This window comes from Hippopotamus amphibius, chromosome 16 (assembly GCF_030028045.1).
Source record: "Hippopotamus amphibius kiboko isolate mHipAmp2 chromosome 16, mHipAmp2.hap2, whole genome shotgun sequence".
Taxonomy (NCBI): Eukaryota; Metazoa; Chordata; class Mammalia; order Artiodactyla; family Hippopotamidae; genus Hippopotamus; species Hippopotamus amphibius.
In genome coordinates, this window is record NC_080201.1 from 14,861,022 (window position 1) to 14,880,535 (window position 19,514).

A 19,514-nucleotide genomic window follows, 5' to 3' on the forward strand; every position below is an offset into this window, starting at 1 on the left:
AATGGGGGTTATAAGTGCACTGAATGTGTGATGTCTCATGAAGATTAAATAAGTTAACACATGTAAAACACTTAAAACAGTGCCTCACATGTGTAGCGATAAATATTAGTTGAGCTCTTGTTATTATGATTAAAAGATGGTGTTCCTTTACATAGGATCAAGCAAACTCAAGAACGAGTTCTTAGTGGGAAAAAAAAAAACTTTCCGGAAAGTGACACAGTATAAGAAAAAGCCCACAGTGCTCCATTACCTGCAGATTCTCACAATTTCTCCATTAGTTAAATCCTTTCAGAAAATGCTTTTGTCCTAGTGAAACATTTTATGATATTTTCTAGAGGAAATCAAATAGAGGATTCATTCTCCACTTCTCCTCGGGGCGTAGTCTTTGCCCTCTTGCTCTATATAAACCTGGCTTCACCTGGTGGTGAAGACACCCCCTTCCCTTGTAACCTCTCATGTTGTTGCCACGTTCCTTGTGACGCTGGGCCTGGAGGTGGGGTCCTCACATGCCCTCATTCCCTGGCTCTCTGTCCTCTCTCCGGTCCACTCCTGTCAGCATCCCTGATGCTTTCAGCATCCTGTACTTTTTATCCAAGTCCTGGCCCCTCAGTTCCTTGACCTCCTTATTCCAATGATCTTTTCCACTCCTTCAACCCAGCCGCCCTCCCATGGTCAAAGCTCAGGACATAGCTTTCTACCTGGGGTTGCATGAATGGGTCCCAGGTGTGCTGAGATACTTCAGCCCTTGGAGCAGGGTTTGGCGCAGCTGCTGGTTGGTCAACTTTGTCATAAGCAACCCCATCCCAGACCCTCCCAGTGTGCCAAACAAAGGTGGTCATTTTCTAAGTGTTCCTTGACAAAAGGCTGGGAAACACTGCCTGAGAGCCTGTCATTACCTGTTACCATACCACCTCTGAAATCTCAGTTTTAGACATCCATACCTTTGTTTCTGTTCCCGAACTTCCAACACTTCTTCCGTACCACAATCTATGCTGACCCAGCTTTGACCATGAAGGTGAACCAAGGCCACAAGCAGAAGGACCCAGTGACCACATGGGACAGAAGGACCCCACTAACTCGGACTGCTCACCTCATAGAGATGTTTCTTCTCTGTTCTATGTCCCTTCATTTGCAGAGCTCTCTGTTACCACAGCTTAGACACTTACCCTAACTAATACAGTCTGCTTTTCAGTTCCTGTTTCCTTCTCCGCATTCTGACCTCTGAGAACTGTGCAAGGTGACAGTGGAGAGGGACATAGAGACTATTAACCCCCTATTTTATTGTTGGTGAGGGGACTAAGGCCCAAAGACGTCAAGTGGTGTGCCCAAGGTCACAAAGGTGCAGATTCAGGACTTGGAATCTTTTTCCACATAGCCAATGAAAAGGCCAGCCCTGGTTCTGGGCTGACTCCTCTCCTTGGGGCCCAAGCTGCAGCCAGGATGGTGTGGGATGACTTACTCCTTTTCACCAGTCAGCTTGGTGATATATTTGACCTGTTCACGGAGCTTGTTTCCTAGTTTCTCATTGGCGATCCTATAATAAAATTCACAGGAGAAAAGAGTTCCCCAGACCCCTGTGAGCAAGAACATTAGTTAGCTGAAAAGGACATTGGGTGTTCTTGGCAAGGCCTCTGCTGGGCCTAGACCCCCCACTCATGCCTCAGTCCCCAGAGCTAGAGCCTTCTTAGCAGCTGGCAATTAAGAGGACTCTCCATGCTCCTATGGAAAACCACTGTGATCCCAGGTGGATTCAAGGGATCCAGGCAGTGAAGCCCGACACCAGGCTGGGAAAAGGGAATCTGACCTACAGGAGCATCCCTTCTGTCAAGGAGCAGCTCCAGTTCCGAGTGGGTAGGGCTTTCTGAACCTGCCTGAAAGGTTGAGGCCCCTTTGTCTTATTTCCCACCCTTGGATGTGGCCTGAGACTGGATCAGTTTCCCAGGAGGGCTCTGTGTGTGTGTGTGTGTGTGTGTGTGTGTGTGAGAGAGACACTATTCTCTGGCACATGTGTGATTCCAGCCCTTGGAACCCTGCCTTACTGTTTTATTCCTCACTTACTTCTGCTCTTTTGCCCACTGCTCCATGTTGCACATAATTTCATCATTCTCTCGGTGTCGCCTGCAGGTGTCTTTGGGCGCAGACCACTGGGGCAGGCAACAGGACTTTGGTACAAGAAGTAAATGAGATAGTAAGGGGTGGGAGCACAGGCCTGTCACCTCCCTGGTCCCAAATTAGGTCTCCTCTCTTCCTGGGAGAAGAAACATTGACTCTGCTGTCTAACCCTGAGGCCAGAGTTGGAATGGCCATAGCAGGACTCCACCTCCACCAGTGCAGTGTCACAAAGGTGGCATCTCTGAGCAGACACCACTTATAGTAGAGACAAAGTAGGTTTGTACCTTCATAATAATGATTTTCAGGCCAAAGGTATCAAAGTGACTTATTCTAAAAAAGCAACATGTTAAGCCTTTAAAAAAAAACAAAAAAACAAAAAACAGATGGAAGAAAAAAATATCTGGCAGGAAGGGATGACTTTTTTCCTAATTTGAGCAAAGGCCCTGTGGCCACCTCAAGATATCTGGCAGCCTCCTGCTACAAACTTCACTGCTCAGAGAGCTGGGATGCCCAAAGAGCTCTTAGCCAATTCTACTGCAGGGTCACTGAACATGTCAGAAGGGGCTCTGCAGGGTGACTGACCAGTGGATTATCTAAGTTAGGGGCTGCTGGTATACCTGACAGGGAGATGACACTCTCTCTCCTCTGGATTGGGACCTTTGTTCTGTTCAATATCTCTATCAACAAAGTCACAGGAAGATGGTTGGGTTGAGACAGTCGTTCTGGGCCTAGAACACCCAGACCCTGCTTTGTACTGAGTGGGGGGGGGGGGGGGGAGTGTCCCTTCCTTGGTCCTGGGCACCCCCTCCTCCACCCCCACCGAAGGTTGTGTGTCATCCAGGTGGTCGTGGGATGTCCTGGGGGAACTGGGAGGAAGCGACCGTTAGTTGAGGGGCGCCCACCTCCTTATCATCTGCAAGGAGGTTCTCTTTCAGGGTGCACATTTCCTCCTGGAACGCCTTGAGCTGCTCCTCTTTAGCGGCCAGCATCTTGAGGTCGCTCTGGTGCTGCTTCTGCCACTGCAGCACCTGGTTGCTCATATCTTCCAGCTTTTTGTCAAAGGCTTGTACCTGCTCAGGAGTGCACAGTGAGGAGGGAGGCCCCAGCTTGCCACCCTGACCCTGGAGGACCCACGACCAGGAGACAAGGCGGGAGGGCGCTTTCTCTGGGAGGTTCATTAGGGAGTACTTTATTTCCAGCGGCCAGCAGAGGGCGCCCCAGCTCTGATCGTTGCTGCCTTCCTGATGCTCGCAGAGCCCAGCAAAGGGGAGGGAACCCGTGAGCCAAAGGGAATATATATATAGACGTATAGTGAGACGTATATAGTTGTGTGTGCAAGGAGAGACCTTGGGGCCCTGGACAGGACAGCAGCCGGAGCCTTTGGCTGCTCCTCACCTCTAGCTCACTCTGCTGCTGGAAGCACTGCAGTTTTTTTAACTCCACATTCAGCTTTTTCATCCTCTCCTCATAAGCAGCGATTTCCTCTTCCAGCTGAATTTTCCTTTCTTGGGCCTGTGTCAGACTTCGGTGCAGACACTTTGTCTCTGAGGTCGAATGATTGAGCTTTGGTAAAGACAAAGGGTTCGGGGGAGAGTGGCTGTCACTGCGCTTGGGCCCTCTCTGCTGAGTCCTGAATGGAGAAGGGTTCCACCAGTCCCACGTCCCCCACACTCTTCTGCCCAGGGTGGCACAGACACCTGGTCATCTTGCCTAGTGTCCCAGAGAGGGGTGAGAATGGACAATGGTCAGTCTTCTGCATCTCCCCTTCCCCTCTCCCATTTCCTCTCTTCCCAGTTCTGTGAACTGATCAGTCAGGCATGATCAGCATAGGGATGGGGCATGAATTTCCGTGAAAACCCGGGTCTTGGGAAAACCTTGCCCCTGGGTCACCCATGGGCAGAAAGACTTGTTAGATTTGGCCAAAGACTTGTTAGAGGCCAAATCTAACAAGTCTCACTGAGGAGAAACAGGCCTTCTCTGGACAGACATCTCAGCCAATGCAACGGTTTGCAGATGGCTGCGGTGACAGCCAGTCATGCAGGAAATTGACTCCTGCACCTTTCATGCTACGGGGATAATCTGGATATTAAACAGCCCTGGAGATGAGAGGGTGTAGCCCACCTTCTCCAGGGCTTGTGTTAGGTCGTCTTGACAGGAGGCTGACTTCCGGCATAACTCCTCATAGGCTTCTTTACTGACCATGGTCTGGAGGTATTGCTTCTCTTTCTCCGCAGCCTTTTCCAGCTGAATCTGCAGACTCGCTATGGTCTCCTTCTGAAGGGTTATCTTTAGGGAGGGGGAACATCACTTTTGAGGTTCATGGTCATAGAGGCACTCTCTGTGTCCACAGAAGATGGACAAGCACTGGGCTCTCTCCTCTCTGCACTAACCTGCCAAGTAGTCTGTGATAATGCCCACTTCCCCTCACTGTTGTAAGAGGAAGAGCTGCCTTTCTAGGCTCTTTTGCACCCTCTCCCCACACTTCCTTTCTACTTAGCATGTCCCCCCAATACAAGGAGTACTGGCAGTACTGGGCCATGATGGGTCAAGTTCACAGACTCCACAGCCTTTGATGCATGCCAGCCAAGCATGAGCCCTACATTTGTAACTGGATGGTTTCTGTCAATAGTTAACTGTCTCATGTTTAGGATTAGGATTAGGGTTAACCTGGAATCCAATTCTGGGTTAGGAAATATGATGCAACATTTCAGTTGTGTGCGTTATGCCTCAGTTCCTGACACAATCCACTAGACTTGATGCACCACGAAAGCAAGACTGGGTGTGCTTTCTTCATCACTGTATCCACTACCTGTAGCTCAGGGCATGGCATATCATAGGTGCTCACTAAATATACTAAATGATTTGTTTGGACTGAATGAAATATTGCATTGGGCAATACTAGGGATGAATTGAACATACAGTTCTGCCAGAGTGTGTTTAAAATTGAAATGAGGACCCTTGATGAAAGGAAATGCAGTTTAGAATGCAAAACTAAGCCGCCTTCCAGTGGCTGTTTCCATTGATTCAAAAAGTCTATCATATGTGGGGCGTGCTTTTAAAAAATTGAACATGCTACACACATAAACCCCTCCAGCCTCTGGATTCCCATCAAAGGAATTCTGAAATTAGTGCTGCTAGTTGCACATTTACATAACTACCTTTTCTTTTGGCAAATGTGATAACAGGCCTATATTAAATACTTAGACAATATTCCTTAAATTGAAAGCAGTTCCTTGGGGATTTGAGTGATTCAGACCTCAACTCTGGATCACAGTGGAGGAGAGATTTATATCTCTGAGGGACAAAACTCCAGAAACATTGGTGCCTCAGACCTCTGCTGTTTAATATGGCAGCCACTAGCCACATGAGACTATTTACATTTAAATAAAACTAAAATTAAACTTATAAATTCAGTGCCTTAGTCATACTAAAGCCATATTTCAAGCACTCAATAGCCACATGTGGCTAGTGCATATAGTATCAGGTAACTCTAATATAGAACTTTTCCATCATCACAGAAAGTTCTATTGGGTAGTGCTATTCTTACACTTAGAATAGTCGTAGTGTTTTAAGATGAACTTTTTTTTTTATTATGAAGGAATCAGAGCTGCTTGGTCTCTCATTTATAATTCAAGAGACCACCTAATCAAGATGCTGTCTATTTTTCTTGTCCAGAAAGATGAAATGGATTCAGGTGGCGGAAGTACTGCCATTCATGATGAAGGGAAAAGAGGTTAGGTGTGAGAGCCAGATGACCCAGCTTCAAATACTGCTCCGTCCCATCACTTACCAATCAGTCAGTTTGCGTCTCAGTCTTTCTTTCCTCTGTAAACCAGTAGATGGAAGGCGTGCCCAGGACTTCAGTAGACAGTCAATAAATGATGACTGAATGTGAGTACAGCAGCTCACAGGCATCAGACACCATTTACTCCTTTTTGTCTTTATTCGTGTAATGAAATATAACCATGTCCCTTTTCATTCCATTTTTGTGCTTTGGGACTATTTTTGGAAGTGTTCCCTAGCAAATTGCCCCAAACAGTGGGCTCACTCAACTCTGGTCTAAAATGCAACTCTGGAAGACTTGATGCCAAAGCCCAGATGGTTTGGGGCTCCACACCAGATACTAAATAAGACCTTCCACACATGGAAGAAATAATTCTCAGCCAGCAGGTGGGTGATGGAGGCATGTCCCACTTCAGGAGGGAAGTGGGGGCTCAGGCGCCCCAGAATGCACAATGGGCTGGGCAGTTTGCGGTATTTCTGTGATGGAGGAGCGCTCAACTACAGGTCAAGGGTCATAGGGTTTAAATTTCTCACCCCTTTGGGGTTTCTTCTACTCACCTTACTAGTCAGGTCCTGGTTGATTTGCTGGGTGCTGTTTTGTTTGCAGAGAGAGGAATCCAGTTGTGCAGAATATTGCTTTAACTGTAATTTGAGATCATCATTTTCCTCCTCTATCTTTCTGAAATTCTCCTTTGACTGGTCCCCGATTAAGGAACAAAGCCGAGAATGGAAGTGTTACCTCTGACACCTGCAGAAGCCCCTCCTTCTGCCCTCATGCACAGCTCCACTCTGCACCCCGTGCATCTCAGGCCTTCTCTCTCTCCTCCTTACTTATCTTTCTCACCTTCCCTCCCTTCTCTCCTGAGGTCTGAGTATCCCTCTAGGCCCAGCTGGGCTCAGGTCCAGCCCTGGATTCTTAACTCCAAGTCTTCCCAGATTCTCCTCACCATCTTTTCTTTCTTTTTTTCTTCATATCGGAATATCTCGAGCTCTTGCTCCAGTATCGTCTCCTGCTCTTTGCTCTTTTTTAACTGTTCCCGTTTCTCCTCCAGCAGCCTGGTTACCTCATGAAGCTGTTCTTCTAGACTGCATCTGGAGGAGGCTTGCTCCCTGTTCTGAGAAAATAAACACTGGGCTGAAAGTCAGACACTATATTTTTTGGGGAAAAAAAAACCCCAGGCAGTTGTGCACAGGGATGGCTGAAATAAATATGAGGACAACTCCTTGGTTATTTAGCGTGTATAATAAAAAAGTTCCTGCTTAGGTTCAGTAACATTTTTTTCTTTGTTCAGTTAGATATAACAACTTATTTTATTTATAGATCCAGGTCCCACTTACTCAGCAAGTCTTTCTACATAAAATACTCTTTGAATAAATTTTAAAAGATCTTAGAAAAGCAGAAAAAGAATAATTCAAAGTTAAAAAACTTTAAATTGACTGAGAAGGGTAGCTTTTGAGTCCTAGAAAAAGAAATATTGTCCTTTGACTGTTTTTAAGCTTAGCCCTTGAAAAAGCTTATTATTGCTCACGGGAGCTGGAACTGACTGGCCGGCTTAGCATTCTAACACAAATTCTGGACAAGGAGTCTGCAATGGATTGGTGGTGGCATCTTCCCAAATAAAGAGCAGTGCATTTTTTTTTTTTTTTGCCACACCGCTCGGCTTGTGAGATCTTAGTTCCCTGACCAAGGATTGACCTGGGCCCTCTGCATTGAGAGTGTGGAGTCCTAACCACTGGATCGCCAGGGAATTCCCAAGAGCAATACATTTAATCTTAAACAGAGCAAATGCCTGAGCTGGCTGCCTACTTGCCCTCCATACCTGGTATTGAACGTGATTTATACGATCTAGCAGTTCATTCACTTTTATATCCTGCTCAGTCACTGTCTTCTGAAGCTGCCTCTTTTCCTTCTCTGAAATTTCAAGCTTTCTCGAGACCTCAGAGAATTCTAATGTCAGCTCCTCTATCCGTTTCCTAAAGCAAAATGGCAAAAACAGGCAGATGGACTTCAGGGTCCGCGTCGGTGGACTGTGGGCTGTCTGCAAGGGGCTTGCTGCCCCGCTCCTGGGCAGCAGCCCCCAGTGTCCCAGCTGGCTCCCTAGGGATAGAGCCTCTGTCTGGAGGTGAGCCTGTGGTACCTGCTGGGTGTGAGTTCCTCCTCAAACATCAAGGAATCCTTCTGCAGCTTCTGAATTTCTCTCTGGAGCTCCTGGATGGTCTCCGATTTCTGTTTCTCCAGGCAAATGCAACTCTGCAGTTCCCTCTGGCAATCCTCTAGGTTATTGTTTGCCAGAATGGCCTCTTCTTTATACTGGGCTGCTTGCTGAGCTGCAGAAGACAGGAGATACTAACCCAGGGGCATGTCCACGTGTGAAGGGAGTATGTGTGAAGATGGGACTCTCAAATGAGACCAGTTAAAAAGTCTGTTCCTGAGGATAGAATCAAGATGGCAGAGTAGGAGGATGTGCGCTCACTCCCTCTTGCAAGAGCACCGGAATTACAACTAACTACTGAACAACCATCGACAGAAAGACACTGGAACTCACCAAAAAAACCCACCTCACATCCAGAGACAAAGGAGAAGTCACAATGAGATGGTAGGAGGGGCGCAATCGTGTTAAAATCAAATCCCATAAAGGCTGGGTGGGTGACTCACAAGCTGGAGAACAGTTATACCGCAGAAGTCCTGAGGGTTCTGAGCCCCACGTCAGGCTTCCTAACCTGGGGGTCCAGCAACGGGAGGAGGAATCCTCAGAGAATCAGACTTTGAAAGCCAGCGGGATTTGATTGCAGGACCTCCACAGGACTGGGGGAAATGGAGACTCCACTCTTGGAGGGCACACAAAAAAGTGTGCTCACCAGGACCCAGGGGGAAGGAGCAGTGACCCCCATAGGAGACTGAACCAGACCTACCTGCTGGTGTTGGAGGGTTGCCTGCAGAGGTGGGGGGCAGCTGTGGTTCACCGAGGAGACAGGGGCACTGGCAGCAGGGGTTCTGAGAGGTGCTCATTGGCGTGAACCCTCCCAGAGTCCACCATTAGCTCCACCAAAGAGCCTGTAGGCCACAGTGCTGGGTTGCCTCAGGCCAAACGACCACCAGGGTGGGAACACAGCCCCACCCATTGGCAGACATGCAGATTAAAGTGTCACTGAGCTCCACTCACCAAATCGGATTAAAGTTTTACTGAGCTCCGCCCACCCAGCCCAACCCACCATCAGTTCCTCCCATCAGGAAGCACCCATGAGCCTCCTAGACAGCTTCCTTCACAAGAGGGCAGATAGCAGAATCAAGCAGTATCAGCAGTATTTCATCTTGTGGAACTGAAAATCACAGCCACAGAAAGACACAGAAAATGAAAAGGCAAAAGACTTTGTACCAGATGAAGGGACAAGATAAAACACCAGAAAAACAACTAAATGAAGAGGAGATAGGCACTCTTCCAGAAAAAGAATTCAGAATAATGATGGTGAAGATGATCCAGGACTTTGAAAAAAGATTGGATGCAAAGAGCAAAAAGTTGCAAGAAAAGTTTACCAAAGACCTAGAAGAATTACAGAACAAACAAACAGAGATATGCAACACAATAACTGAAATGAAAAATACACTAGAAGGAACCAAGAGCAGATTAACTGAGGCAGAAAGACGAATAAGTGAGCTGGAAGACAGAATGGTGATAATCACTGATGCAGAAAAGAATAAAGGAAAAAGAATGAAAAGAACTGAAGACAGCCTAAGAGACCTCTGGGACAATGTTAAACACACCAACATTCGCATTATAGGGGTCCCAGAAGGAGAAGAGAGAGAGAAAGGACCTGAGAAAATACTGGAAGAGACTATAGTTGAAAACTTCCCTAACATGGGAAAGGAAATAGCTACCCAAGTCCAGGAAGCACAGAGAGTCCCAGGCAGGAGAAACCCAAGGAGAAATACACCAAGACATGTAGTAGTCAAATTGAGAAAAATTAAAGACAGAGAAAAGTTATTAAAAGCAAGAAGGGAAAAACAACAAATAACATACAAGGGAACCCCCATCAGGTTAACAGCTGATTTCTCAGCAGAAACTCTGCAAGCCAGAAGGGAGTGGCATGACATATTTAAAGTGATGACAGGGAAGAACCTACAACCAAGAATACTCTACCCAGCAAGGATCTCATTCAGATTCGAGGGAGAAATCAAAAGCTTTACAGACAAGCAGCAGCTAAGAGAATTCAGCACCACCAAACCAGCCCTACAACAAATGCTAAAGGAACTTCTCTAAGCGGGAAACATAAGAGAAGAAAAGGACCTACAGAAACAAAAACAAAACAATTAAGACAATGATAATAGGAACATACATATCGATAATTACCTTGAATGTAAATGGACTAAATGCACCAACCAAAAGACACAGACTGGCTGAATGGATACAAAAACAAGACCCATATATATGCTGTTTACAAGAGACCCACTTCAGACTAGGGACACATACAGACTGAAAGTGAGGGGATGGAAAAAGATATTTCATGCAAATGGAAATCAAAAGAAAGCTGGAGTAGCAATACTCATATCAGATAAAATAGACTTTAAGATAAAAAATGTTACAAGAGACAAGAAAGCACACTACATAAAGATAGAGGGATCAACCCAAGAAGAAGAGATAACAATTATAAAAATATATGCACCCAATACAGGAGCACCTCAATACATAAGGCAAATGCTAACAACCATGAAAGAGGAAATCGACAGTAACACAATCATAGTGGGGGACTTTAACACCCCACTTACACCAATGGACAGATCACCCACACAGAAAATTAATAAGGAAACACAAGCTTTAAATGACACAATAAATCAGCTGGATTTAATAGATATCTATAGGACTTTACATCCAAAAACAGCAGATTACACATTCTTCTCAAGTGCACATGGAACATTCTCCAGGATAGATCACATTTTGGGTCATAAATCAAGCCTTGGTAAATTCAAGAAAATTGAAATGGTATTAACCATCTTTTCCGACCACAATGCTATGAGATTAGAAATCAATTACAGGAAAAAAACTGTAAAAAACATGAACACATGGAGGCCAAACAATAAGCTACTAAATAACCAAGAGATCACTGAAGAAATCAAAGAGGAAATCAAAAAATACCTAGAGACAAATGACAATGAAAACACAACGATCCAAAACCTATGGGATGCAACAAAGGCAGTTCTAAGAGGGAAGTTTATAGTGATACAATCCTACCTCATGAAACAAGAAAAATCCCAAATAAACAATCTAACCTTACACCTAAAGAAACTAGAGAAAGAAGAGCAAACAAAACCCAAAGTTAGTAGATGGAGAGAAATCATAAAGATCAGAGCAGAAATAAATGAGACAAAGAAAACAATAGCAAAAATCAATAAAACTAAAAGCTCGTTCTTTGAGAAGATAAATAAAATTGATAAAGCTCTGGCAAGACTCATCAAGAAAAAGAGGGAGAGGACTCAAATCATTAAAATTAGAAATGAAACAGGAGAAGTTACAACGGACACTGCAGAAATAAAAAGCAACATAAGAGATTACTACAAGCAACTATATGCCAATAAAATGGACAACCTGGATGAAATGGACAGATTCTTAGAAAGGTATAACCTTCCAAGACTGAATCAGGAAGAAATAGAAAATATGAACATACCAATCACAAGTAATGAAATTGAAACTGTGATTAAAAATCTCCCAACAAACAAAAGTCCAGGACCAGATGGCTTCACAGGTGAATTTTATCAAACTTTTAGAGAAGAGCTAACACCCATCCTTCTCAAACTCTTCCAAAACTTTGCAGAGGAAGGAACACACCCAAACTCATTTTAGGAAGCCACCATCACCCTGATACCAAAACCAGACAAAGATACTACAAAAAAAGAAAACTACGGACCAATATCACTGATGAATTTAGATGCAAAAATCCTCAGCAAAATACTAGCCAACAGAATCCAACAACACATTAAAAGGATCATACACCATGATCAAGTGGGGTTTATCCCTGGAATGCAAGGATTCTTCAATATATGCAAATCAATCAATGTGATACACCATATTAACAAACTGAAGGATAAAAACCACATGATTATCTCAATAGATGCAGAAAAAGCTTTTGACAAATTTCAACACCCATTTGTGATAAAAACTCTCCAGGAGGTGGGCATAGAGGGAACCTACCTCAACATAATAAAGGCCATATATGACAAACCCACAGCAAACATCATTCTCAATGGTGAAGAACTGAAAGCATTCCCTCTAAGATCAGGAACAAGACAAGGATGTCCACTCTTGCCACTACTATTCAACATAGTTTTGGAAGTCCTTGCCACAGCAATCAGAGAAGAAAAAGAAATAAAAGGAATCCAAATTGGAAAAGAAGAAGTAAAACTGTCACTGTTTGCAGATGACATGATACTATACATAGCAAATCCGAAAGATGCCACCAGAAAACTACTCGAACTAATCAATGAATCTGGTAAAGTTGCAGGATACAAAATTAACACACAGAAATCTCTTGCATTTCTATACACCAACAATGAAATATCAGAAAGAGAAATCAAGGAAACAATCCCATTCACCACTGCAACAAAAAGAATAAAATACCTAGGAATAAACCTAACCAAGGAGGTAAAAGACCTGTACTCAGAAAACTCTAAGACACTCATGAAAGAAATCAAAGACGACACAAACAGATGGAGGGACATACCATGTTCTTGGATTGGAAGAATCAACATTGTGAAAATGACTACGTTACCGAAAGCAATTTACAGATTCAATGCAATCCTGATCAAATTACCAATGGCATTTTTCACAGAACTAGAACAAGAAATTTTATGATTTGTATGGAAATGCAAAAGACCCCAGATAGCCAAAGCAATCTTGAGAAGGAAAGACGGAGTTGGTGGAATCAGGTTTCCCAACTTCAGGCTATACTACAAGGCTACAGTGATCAAGACAGTATGGTACTGGCACAAAAACAGAAATATAGATCAATGGAACAGGATAGAAAGCCCAGAGATAAACTACGGTCAACTAATTTATGGCAAAGGAGGCAAGGATATACAATGGAGACAAGGCAGCCTCTTCAATAAGTGGTGCTGGGAAAACTGGACAGCTACATGTAAAAGAATGAGATTAGAACACTTCCTAACACCATACACAAAAATAAACTCAAAATGGATAAAAGACCTAAATGTAAGGCCAGACACTATGCAATTCCTAGAGGAAAACATAGGAAGAACACTCTTTGACGTAAATAACAGCAAGATCTTTTTTGATCCACCCCCTAGAGTAATGGAAATAAAAACAAAAATAAATAAGTGGGACCTAATGACACTTCAAAGCTTCTGCACAGCAAAGGAAACTATAAGCAAGACGAATAGACAATCCTCAGAATGGGAGAAAATATTTGCAAACGAATCAACAGACAAAGGATTAATCTCCAAAATATATAAACAGTTTATCCAGCTCAATATCAAAAAAACAAACAATCCAATAAAAAAATGGGCAGAAGACCTAAATAGGCATTTTTCCAAAGACAACATACGGATGGCCAAGAGGCACATGAAAAGCTGCTCAACATCACTCATTATTAGAGAAATGCAAATCAAAACGACAATGAGGTATCACCTTACACCAGTTAGAATGGGCATCGTCAGAAAATCTACAAACAGTAAATGCTGGAGAGGGTGTGGAGAAAAAGGAATGCTCTTGCACTGCTGGTGGGAATGTAAATTGATACAGCCACTGTGGAGAACAGTGTGGAGGTTCCTTGCAAAACTAAAAATAGAACTACCATAAGACCCAGCAATCCCACTACTGGGCATATACCCAGGGAACACCATAATTCAAAAAGACACATGCACTGCAATGTTCATTGCAGCACTATTTACAATAGCCAGGACATGGAAGCAACCTAAATGTCCATCAACAGATGAATGGATAAAGAAGATGTGGCACATACATACAATGGAATATTACTCAGCTGTAAAAAGCAATGAAACTGGGACATTTTTAGAGACATGGATGGACCTAGAGACTGTCATACAGAGTGAAGTGAGTCAGGAAGAGAAAAATAAATATTGTATATTAACACATATATGTGGACTATAGAAAAATGGTACAAATCAACCGGTTTGCAAGGCAGAAATAGAGACACAGATGTAGAGAACAAACATATGGACACCAAGTGGGGAAAGTGGGGAGGGTTGAGGGGGGAATGAATTGGGAGATTGGGATACCAAATTGTACACTCTAAATATATGCAGTTTATTGTAAAAAATAAAAAAATAAAAAGTTAAAAAAAAAAAGTCTCTTCCTTCATTTTGTGACTTACTTCAATTTCCAGTCTCTCCTCATCTCTCTCTCTATTTCATTATTACTCCTAAGGAGCGCTGTTAAATTATCTGTCTTCAACTACCCACTAGCCATGAACTTCTTGACTAAAATTAAACAAATTGGTCAAAATTGCTCAGTATCTCTTCCGTGACTCATCCTGTCCTTGAGGACAAATCCTGACCCTCATGAAGTTTAGAGTCTAGTGAGGGAGCTGTAACTGGTTCACCCGACAGAGAGAAATCAGCAATGGTAAGCTCACACTGACTGTGAACTCAGGAAGCGAGATCAGTGCAGGTAAGTACAGCTGGAAATGGGAGGAACAGATGTTGAGCTGGGCCTTAGAAGAAGGAGAAGGTGCATTCTTGGGCTGGTGGGTGGGGTGGATTGTTAGAGTAAATACACAGTGAAGGGTGTGGGGAGGGCATGTGGGAAGAGGATGGGAAGATACCAGTTTAACTGGAAATGAAAGTGGTAAGGAATGGTGGGAGACAGAATAGAGCAGGCGCATGGACTAGAGGGGGGGTTTGGAGGACACTGAGAGCCTGAGGGAAATGTTTAGACATGATTTAGTCAGTTCTTGGGCAGGGACCTGCCATAAAGGAAAGAGTGCTTTAGGAAAATTGGAATGGATCAGAATGGAGAAAGTCTTCTGACAATATCCTTTAAGCCCGTGTCCCTGCCTCCACTGGGTATGAAGGAAAAAGCACTCAAATAAGTTGCTTACTGGAGTTTCTCTACACCAAATATTTCCCCACTTCCTGTAGTTTCTCCTATCATTTCTACTTTAAATATCACTCTCCTCTCTGTTTTTTTTCAGCCTGGGGTACTGGAAGAAAGATGGTGTCACTACGGAAATAATTATGCACCCGGAAGAAGGGAGGAGGATTTTTTTTTTTAATAGGGAAGAGAGTAGGTTCAGCTTTGGGTTTGTGGGGAAGGAGGGTTGGCCAGGTGGAGCTAGTCTCTAAAGACAAGACTGAACAGGTGCCAAGTCAGGGCTGGGGCTCTAGGCATTGGAATCACCTGCAGAGAGATGCAGCTACAAGGAGAAGAGGCACTCACCAAGGAATGAGTGTAGAGGGAGAGGAGAGAGGGGGGAGGGCAGAGTCTTAGAGATGGGTAACCACTGTCAGGGCAGGAGGGAAAAGAGGAAACAATGGTGAGATTTATGGAAGAACGAGGGACCTGTTGTATCTCCAAAGCTAAGAAACAACTGTTGAGGGGGCCAACAGCGTCGACACAGAGAGTTAGAGGAGGGCAGGGAAGGAAGACATGCTTTGGACCTTTTTCTTTTTCCAAATTGATACATCACTCACATAACATAAAATTTATCCTTTTAAAGTGTACAGTGCAGTGGTTTCTGGTAGACTCACAAAACTGTGCAACCATCAACATCTAATTCCAGGACATTTTTGTTGCCCCAAAAGCAACCCCATATACAAAGCAAGAAGTTATTGGTGACTTCTGAGAAAGCACTTCTAGCAGAGGGGCAAGGAAACAACCCACACTGCAAGTGAATGTGTTTTTGAGGCTAAAGAAGGAGAGAGAGTGTTAAAAACCAGGGAAGGAAGAAGTGAATGGTATATGATGCTATTCTAGAAAGACTTCATCCTCACTGATTCCCAATATACAGCCTTCAACTAAAAAAAGTAAGGGAGTGAGAAATTGAATTCTTTTTTAAACGGTCAGCTGTTTTACTTTTTTAAAATTTTTTAAGTCTCTCGATATCCAGTGACATAGGTGTTTTTAGTCCTCTTTCTACATAAAGCAACTAAAGAATATGCAACTCATGAGGGATACTGTTTGCTATATAAGGTTAAATACTATAAAAACACTATATAAAGGGAGCCACAATTCTGCAGATTCCAGAGGAAAAAACTCAGAAGTTCTAATGCCCACTTGTCAAAATTAAATTAAAAGAACATTACTGTTCACCCATTTTACTACCAGAAACACATTATACTTGGCACATTTTAATAAAGCAAATTAAAGGAATAAATACAAATTTAAAAATTAAAAAAAAAAAGAAGTGAATGGTGTGACAAAGGTCCCAGAGAAGGTGGAGAGGAACGTGGTGCAAAGAAGCAAGGTACAGAGCCCTGTGCTCTCCGCGGTGAGGCAAGGAGAGGACCTTCAGCTGAGGCTGCTGAGAGAATGGCGGGCGTGTGAGAGCAGCAGACTGCCTTCCCCACCCGAGCACCTGCTGTGTGGTGGGGGCTTCAGAGAGAAGGTAAGGTGGGCGTGAGGGAAGAAGCTTAGAGGGCGGCCCTAACTGCTGTGAGATGAGATGCGTCATGAGGAGACCGGGGTGAGAAAGCGGAGAAGGAGAGGGACACGGCCCTTTGGAGAGAGGAGGGGGCTGCTCTGGCCCCGTGGGCTGGAGTGTGTGGGGATAGTGCTTCCCCAGGGGCCTCACCAGCCAGCCTGTGCTGCTGTTTGGCATCTTCGAGACAGTCCTTCAGCTTCTTGATCTCAGCTCGCAGGTGCCCATACTCTGCCTTGCACTTATCCTGTCTCTCCTCCTGGAGAGCAATTTCAAGTTCATTTGTCATGCACTGCTGCTTCTCCAACTCCACCTCCTTTTTTACGAGGGTGTTCTGAGCCTGCGCCCGTTCCTTCTCTAGCTCGTGTAGCATTTCGTCCTTCTCCTGGAGGAGCTGAGGAAAGCAAAGCGTTAACGCTGATCGAGGCCTGAGCAGCGGCAGGGGGACGTCAGTTAGAGATTGTCTTGAGCCCTCTTCCAGCCGCCATCTTCTCTTGCCTGGATGTTGCAGTAGCCTCCCCCTGGGCTCCCTGCCTCCCCTCGGGCTATTCTCAATGTGGCAGCCAGAGACGGGCTTTTACAAATGGGAGTCAGATCTTGTTGTGCCCCTGTTCAAAACCTCCACGGGCTCCATCTCACTTAAAAAAAGGCCAAAGTTCTTACCACGCCCTCCTGGGATGCTGGCGACCTGGTACTTGGCGACCTGTCTGACTTCCCTCTTGCCACCTCACCCCTCTCCGCTTCCGAGCTGACTCCCACCTGAGGGTCCTTGCCCTTGCTATTGCCTCTGCCTGGAACAGTCTTCAAGACCCCGGCCTGGGGGGCCCCCTTACTTCATTCAAATCTCTGCCCAAAGGTCACCTTATCAAAGAGGCCTTCCCTGACCACCCTGGGTAAAATAGCCACCAAGCCGTTCTAGGAATTCATTAGTACCTAACATTTTATTGTATATTAGTTTTGTTATTTGTTTGTTGTCTGTCTCTATAGACTAGAATGGAAGCTCCATGAAAGTAGGGATGGTGTATGTTTTATTACATTCTCTGTGCCTCGAAGAGTACTTGGCATATCATAGGAGCTCAAAAATATCTGTTGACTGAATATGAGTGACTCGAAGCTGCTTATCCAGACGCCTTGCTTCTTGTCATCATCTCTCCAAATACCTCCAGTTTGACTGGTAAATCAGCTCTGGACCTTGAAATAGGAAGTTTGAATGACCAGCCAGGCAAATCAACTGGATTATTTCTACCAGCTCTGAGAAAAGTTTAGAGTTGAAACAGTACTGACTACAGAAACTTGCACTGGTTTCAGAGCCCTTCTGCCCATGGTTCCATCTTAGGCTTTTCCAGGAGCTTGATTTATGTTGGCACCTACAGATCTTCTTGGGCATAGTTCCACTAATATTTTCAGACTGCCTGGTTTGCATATTCCTAAGTTATTGGTAATTAAAAAGTTGAAATTTACTTGAAATTGTGAATAAGGCTACATATTATTTTACAGCATTACTTTCTACTATTAGGCATAAACAGAAGCACAAGGGAACAACACGAGTTTGTCCCAAACTCTCTACCTTGTAGGGCTGGTGAAGAACTCCTGTATTACAGAGGCCACATCTGTATTAAGGCCCCTGATATTTTATTTATTTATTACATGCCAGGAGAAATTCCAAGGAAGAGCTCAGAATTGCCCCTGGGCCTGAAGAACCGCAATCTCACTGTGCATGTGTGGGTGCTCCCTAAGCAGTCACAGTGAGTGCAGAGCCACAAAACCCCACAAGGCCTGGCCTCACACGTGCCCTGTAGGCAGTTCCAACCACGGAGCTGCTCGCCTTACCTTGTCTTTCTTCAAACCAAGCTTCTGGGTCTCAGTGAACTGCGTCTGCAGCTCCTGCAATCGCCGTTGCAGGATGATGACCTCCTTATCCTTCCTCTCCACGTGGGTAGATGTCTCCTCCCGCAGCCCGTGCAGGTCCAGCTCCAGCTTCATCATGTCTACAGCGGGACGAGACGGTGCTTCTTGCTCAGAGGGGAGCTTCCTTGGCTCTGCACACACACGTCCCCCCCACAGCCCGCTGGCCTATGGTGTACCCTTCATGATGTTTTTCTTCTGTTCGGACACAGCTTCTAGCTCCATGCGCAAATCCTTCACGAGGTTCTGGTACTCCTCCACGTGCAGGCACTGGCTGTCTTTCTGCTCCTGCAAGTGCTTCAGGATCTGGGCAGGTGGAAGAAGAGCAGGGCAGGGTGAGGACATGGGGGAAGAATGCCTTCTAGAATGCCAAGTGTCCAGAACAGGCAAATCCTTAGGGACAGAGAGTAGAATAGTGATTGCCAGGGGTTGGGGAGGGAGGATGGATGTGGGTTTCTTTTTGGAGTGATGAAAATGTTCTGGAATTAGTGGTGATGTTGCCCAACTTTGTGAATATACTAAAAACCACTGACTGTACACTTTAAATGGTGAGTTTCCGGGTATGTCAATTATATCTCAATTAAAAAAATAGAGAGTAGAAAAAAAAAAAGATATGGCAGACTCCTTATGCGCACATGGAGTAGAATGTGCACAAAAGGAGCCACCTCCTCCTTCCTGCAACACGCAGTGTCATTGATAAAGCACCTACTCTGTGCCAGGCACTCTCCTAGGTGCTGCAAACAACACAGACACCAATTCTTAACCCCAGGGAGCCGACTTTCTGGTGGAATGAGACAGACAAACAGCATAAAGTAGTGACTTACAGAAGACGTTAAAAGTTGGTAATTGCCATGGAAGAAACAGAACAGCAAAAGGAGAATTGAGATGTATGGGGCGGGGGTGAGGGTCTGGTTGCAGTTTTAAATAGAATGGATGGGTGGCCTCCCTGAGGAGGTGGCTTCTGAGCAGGCACTTGGTGGAGGTGAAGGTGTGAGCCATGTTGAGGTATCTGAGGGAGGAGCTTTGCAGATGGGGGGTGGCTAGCTGATGACAAGGCCCTGGGGGGAGAACATGGAGCAGGCCGTGTGGTTAGAGTGGAGTGAGTG

The 19,514-nt window shown here is 44.8% G+C and overlaps 1 protein-coding gene across 1 annotated transcript in view; it reads right to left on the reverse strand.

Annotated features, from left to right (window-relative positions):
* The window catches only part of PMFBP1 (polyamine modulated factor 1 binding protein 1), a 49,812-nt gene that overhangs the window by 1,615 nt on the left and 28,683 nt on the right, over positions 1-19,514 (reverse strand). Inside the window, exons 7-18 of the mRNA XM_057710817.1 lie at positions 18,588-18,714; positions 18,334-18,491; positions 16,657-16,897; positions 8,034-8,223; positions 7,716-7,869; positions 6,843-7,010; positions 6,454-6,591; positions 4,234-4,398; positions 3,508-3,675; positions 3,015-3,182; positions 2,059-2,162; positions 1,460-1,534 (exon numbers count right to left, since the gene is read on the reverse strand). Coding sequence (XP_057566800.1) covers positions 1,460-1,534; positions 2,059-2,162; positions 3,015-3,182; positions 3,508-3,675; positions 4,234-4,398; positions 6,454-6,591; positions 6,843-7,010; positions 7,716-7,869; positions 8,034-8,223; positions 16,657-16,897; positions 18,334-18,491; positions 18,588-18,714 — 1,856 coding nt within the window. The remainder of the gene's footprint in view (positions 1-1,459; positions 1,535-2,058; positions 2,163-3,014; positions 3,183-3,507; positions 3,676-4,233; positions 4,399-6,453; positions 6,592-6,842; positions 7,011-7,715; positions 7,870-8,033; positions 8,224-16,656; positions 16,898-18,333; positions 18,492-18,587; positions 18,715-19,514) is intronic.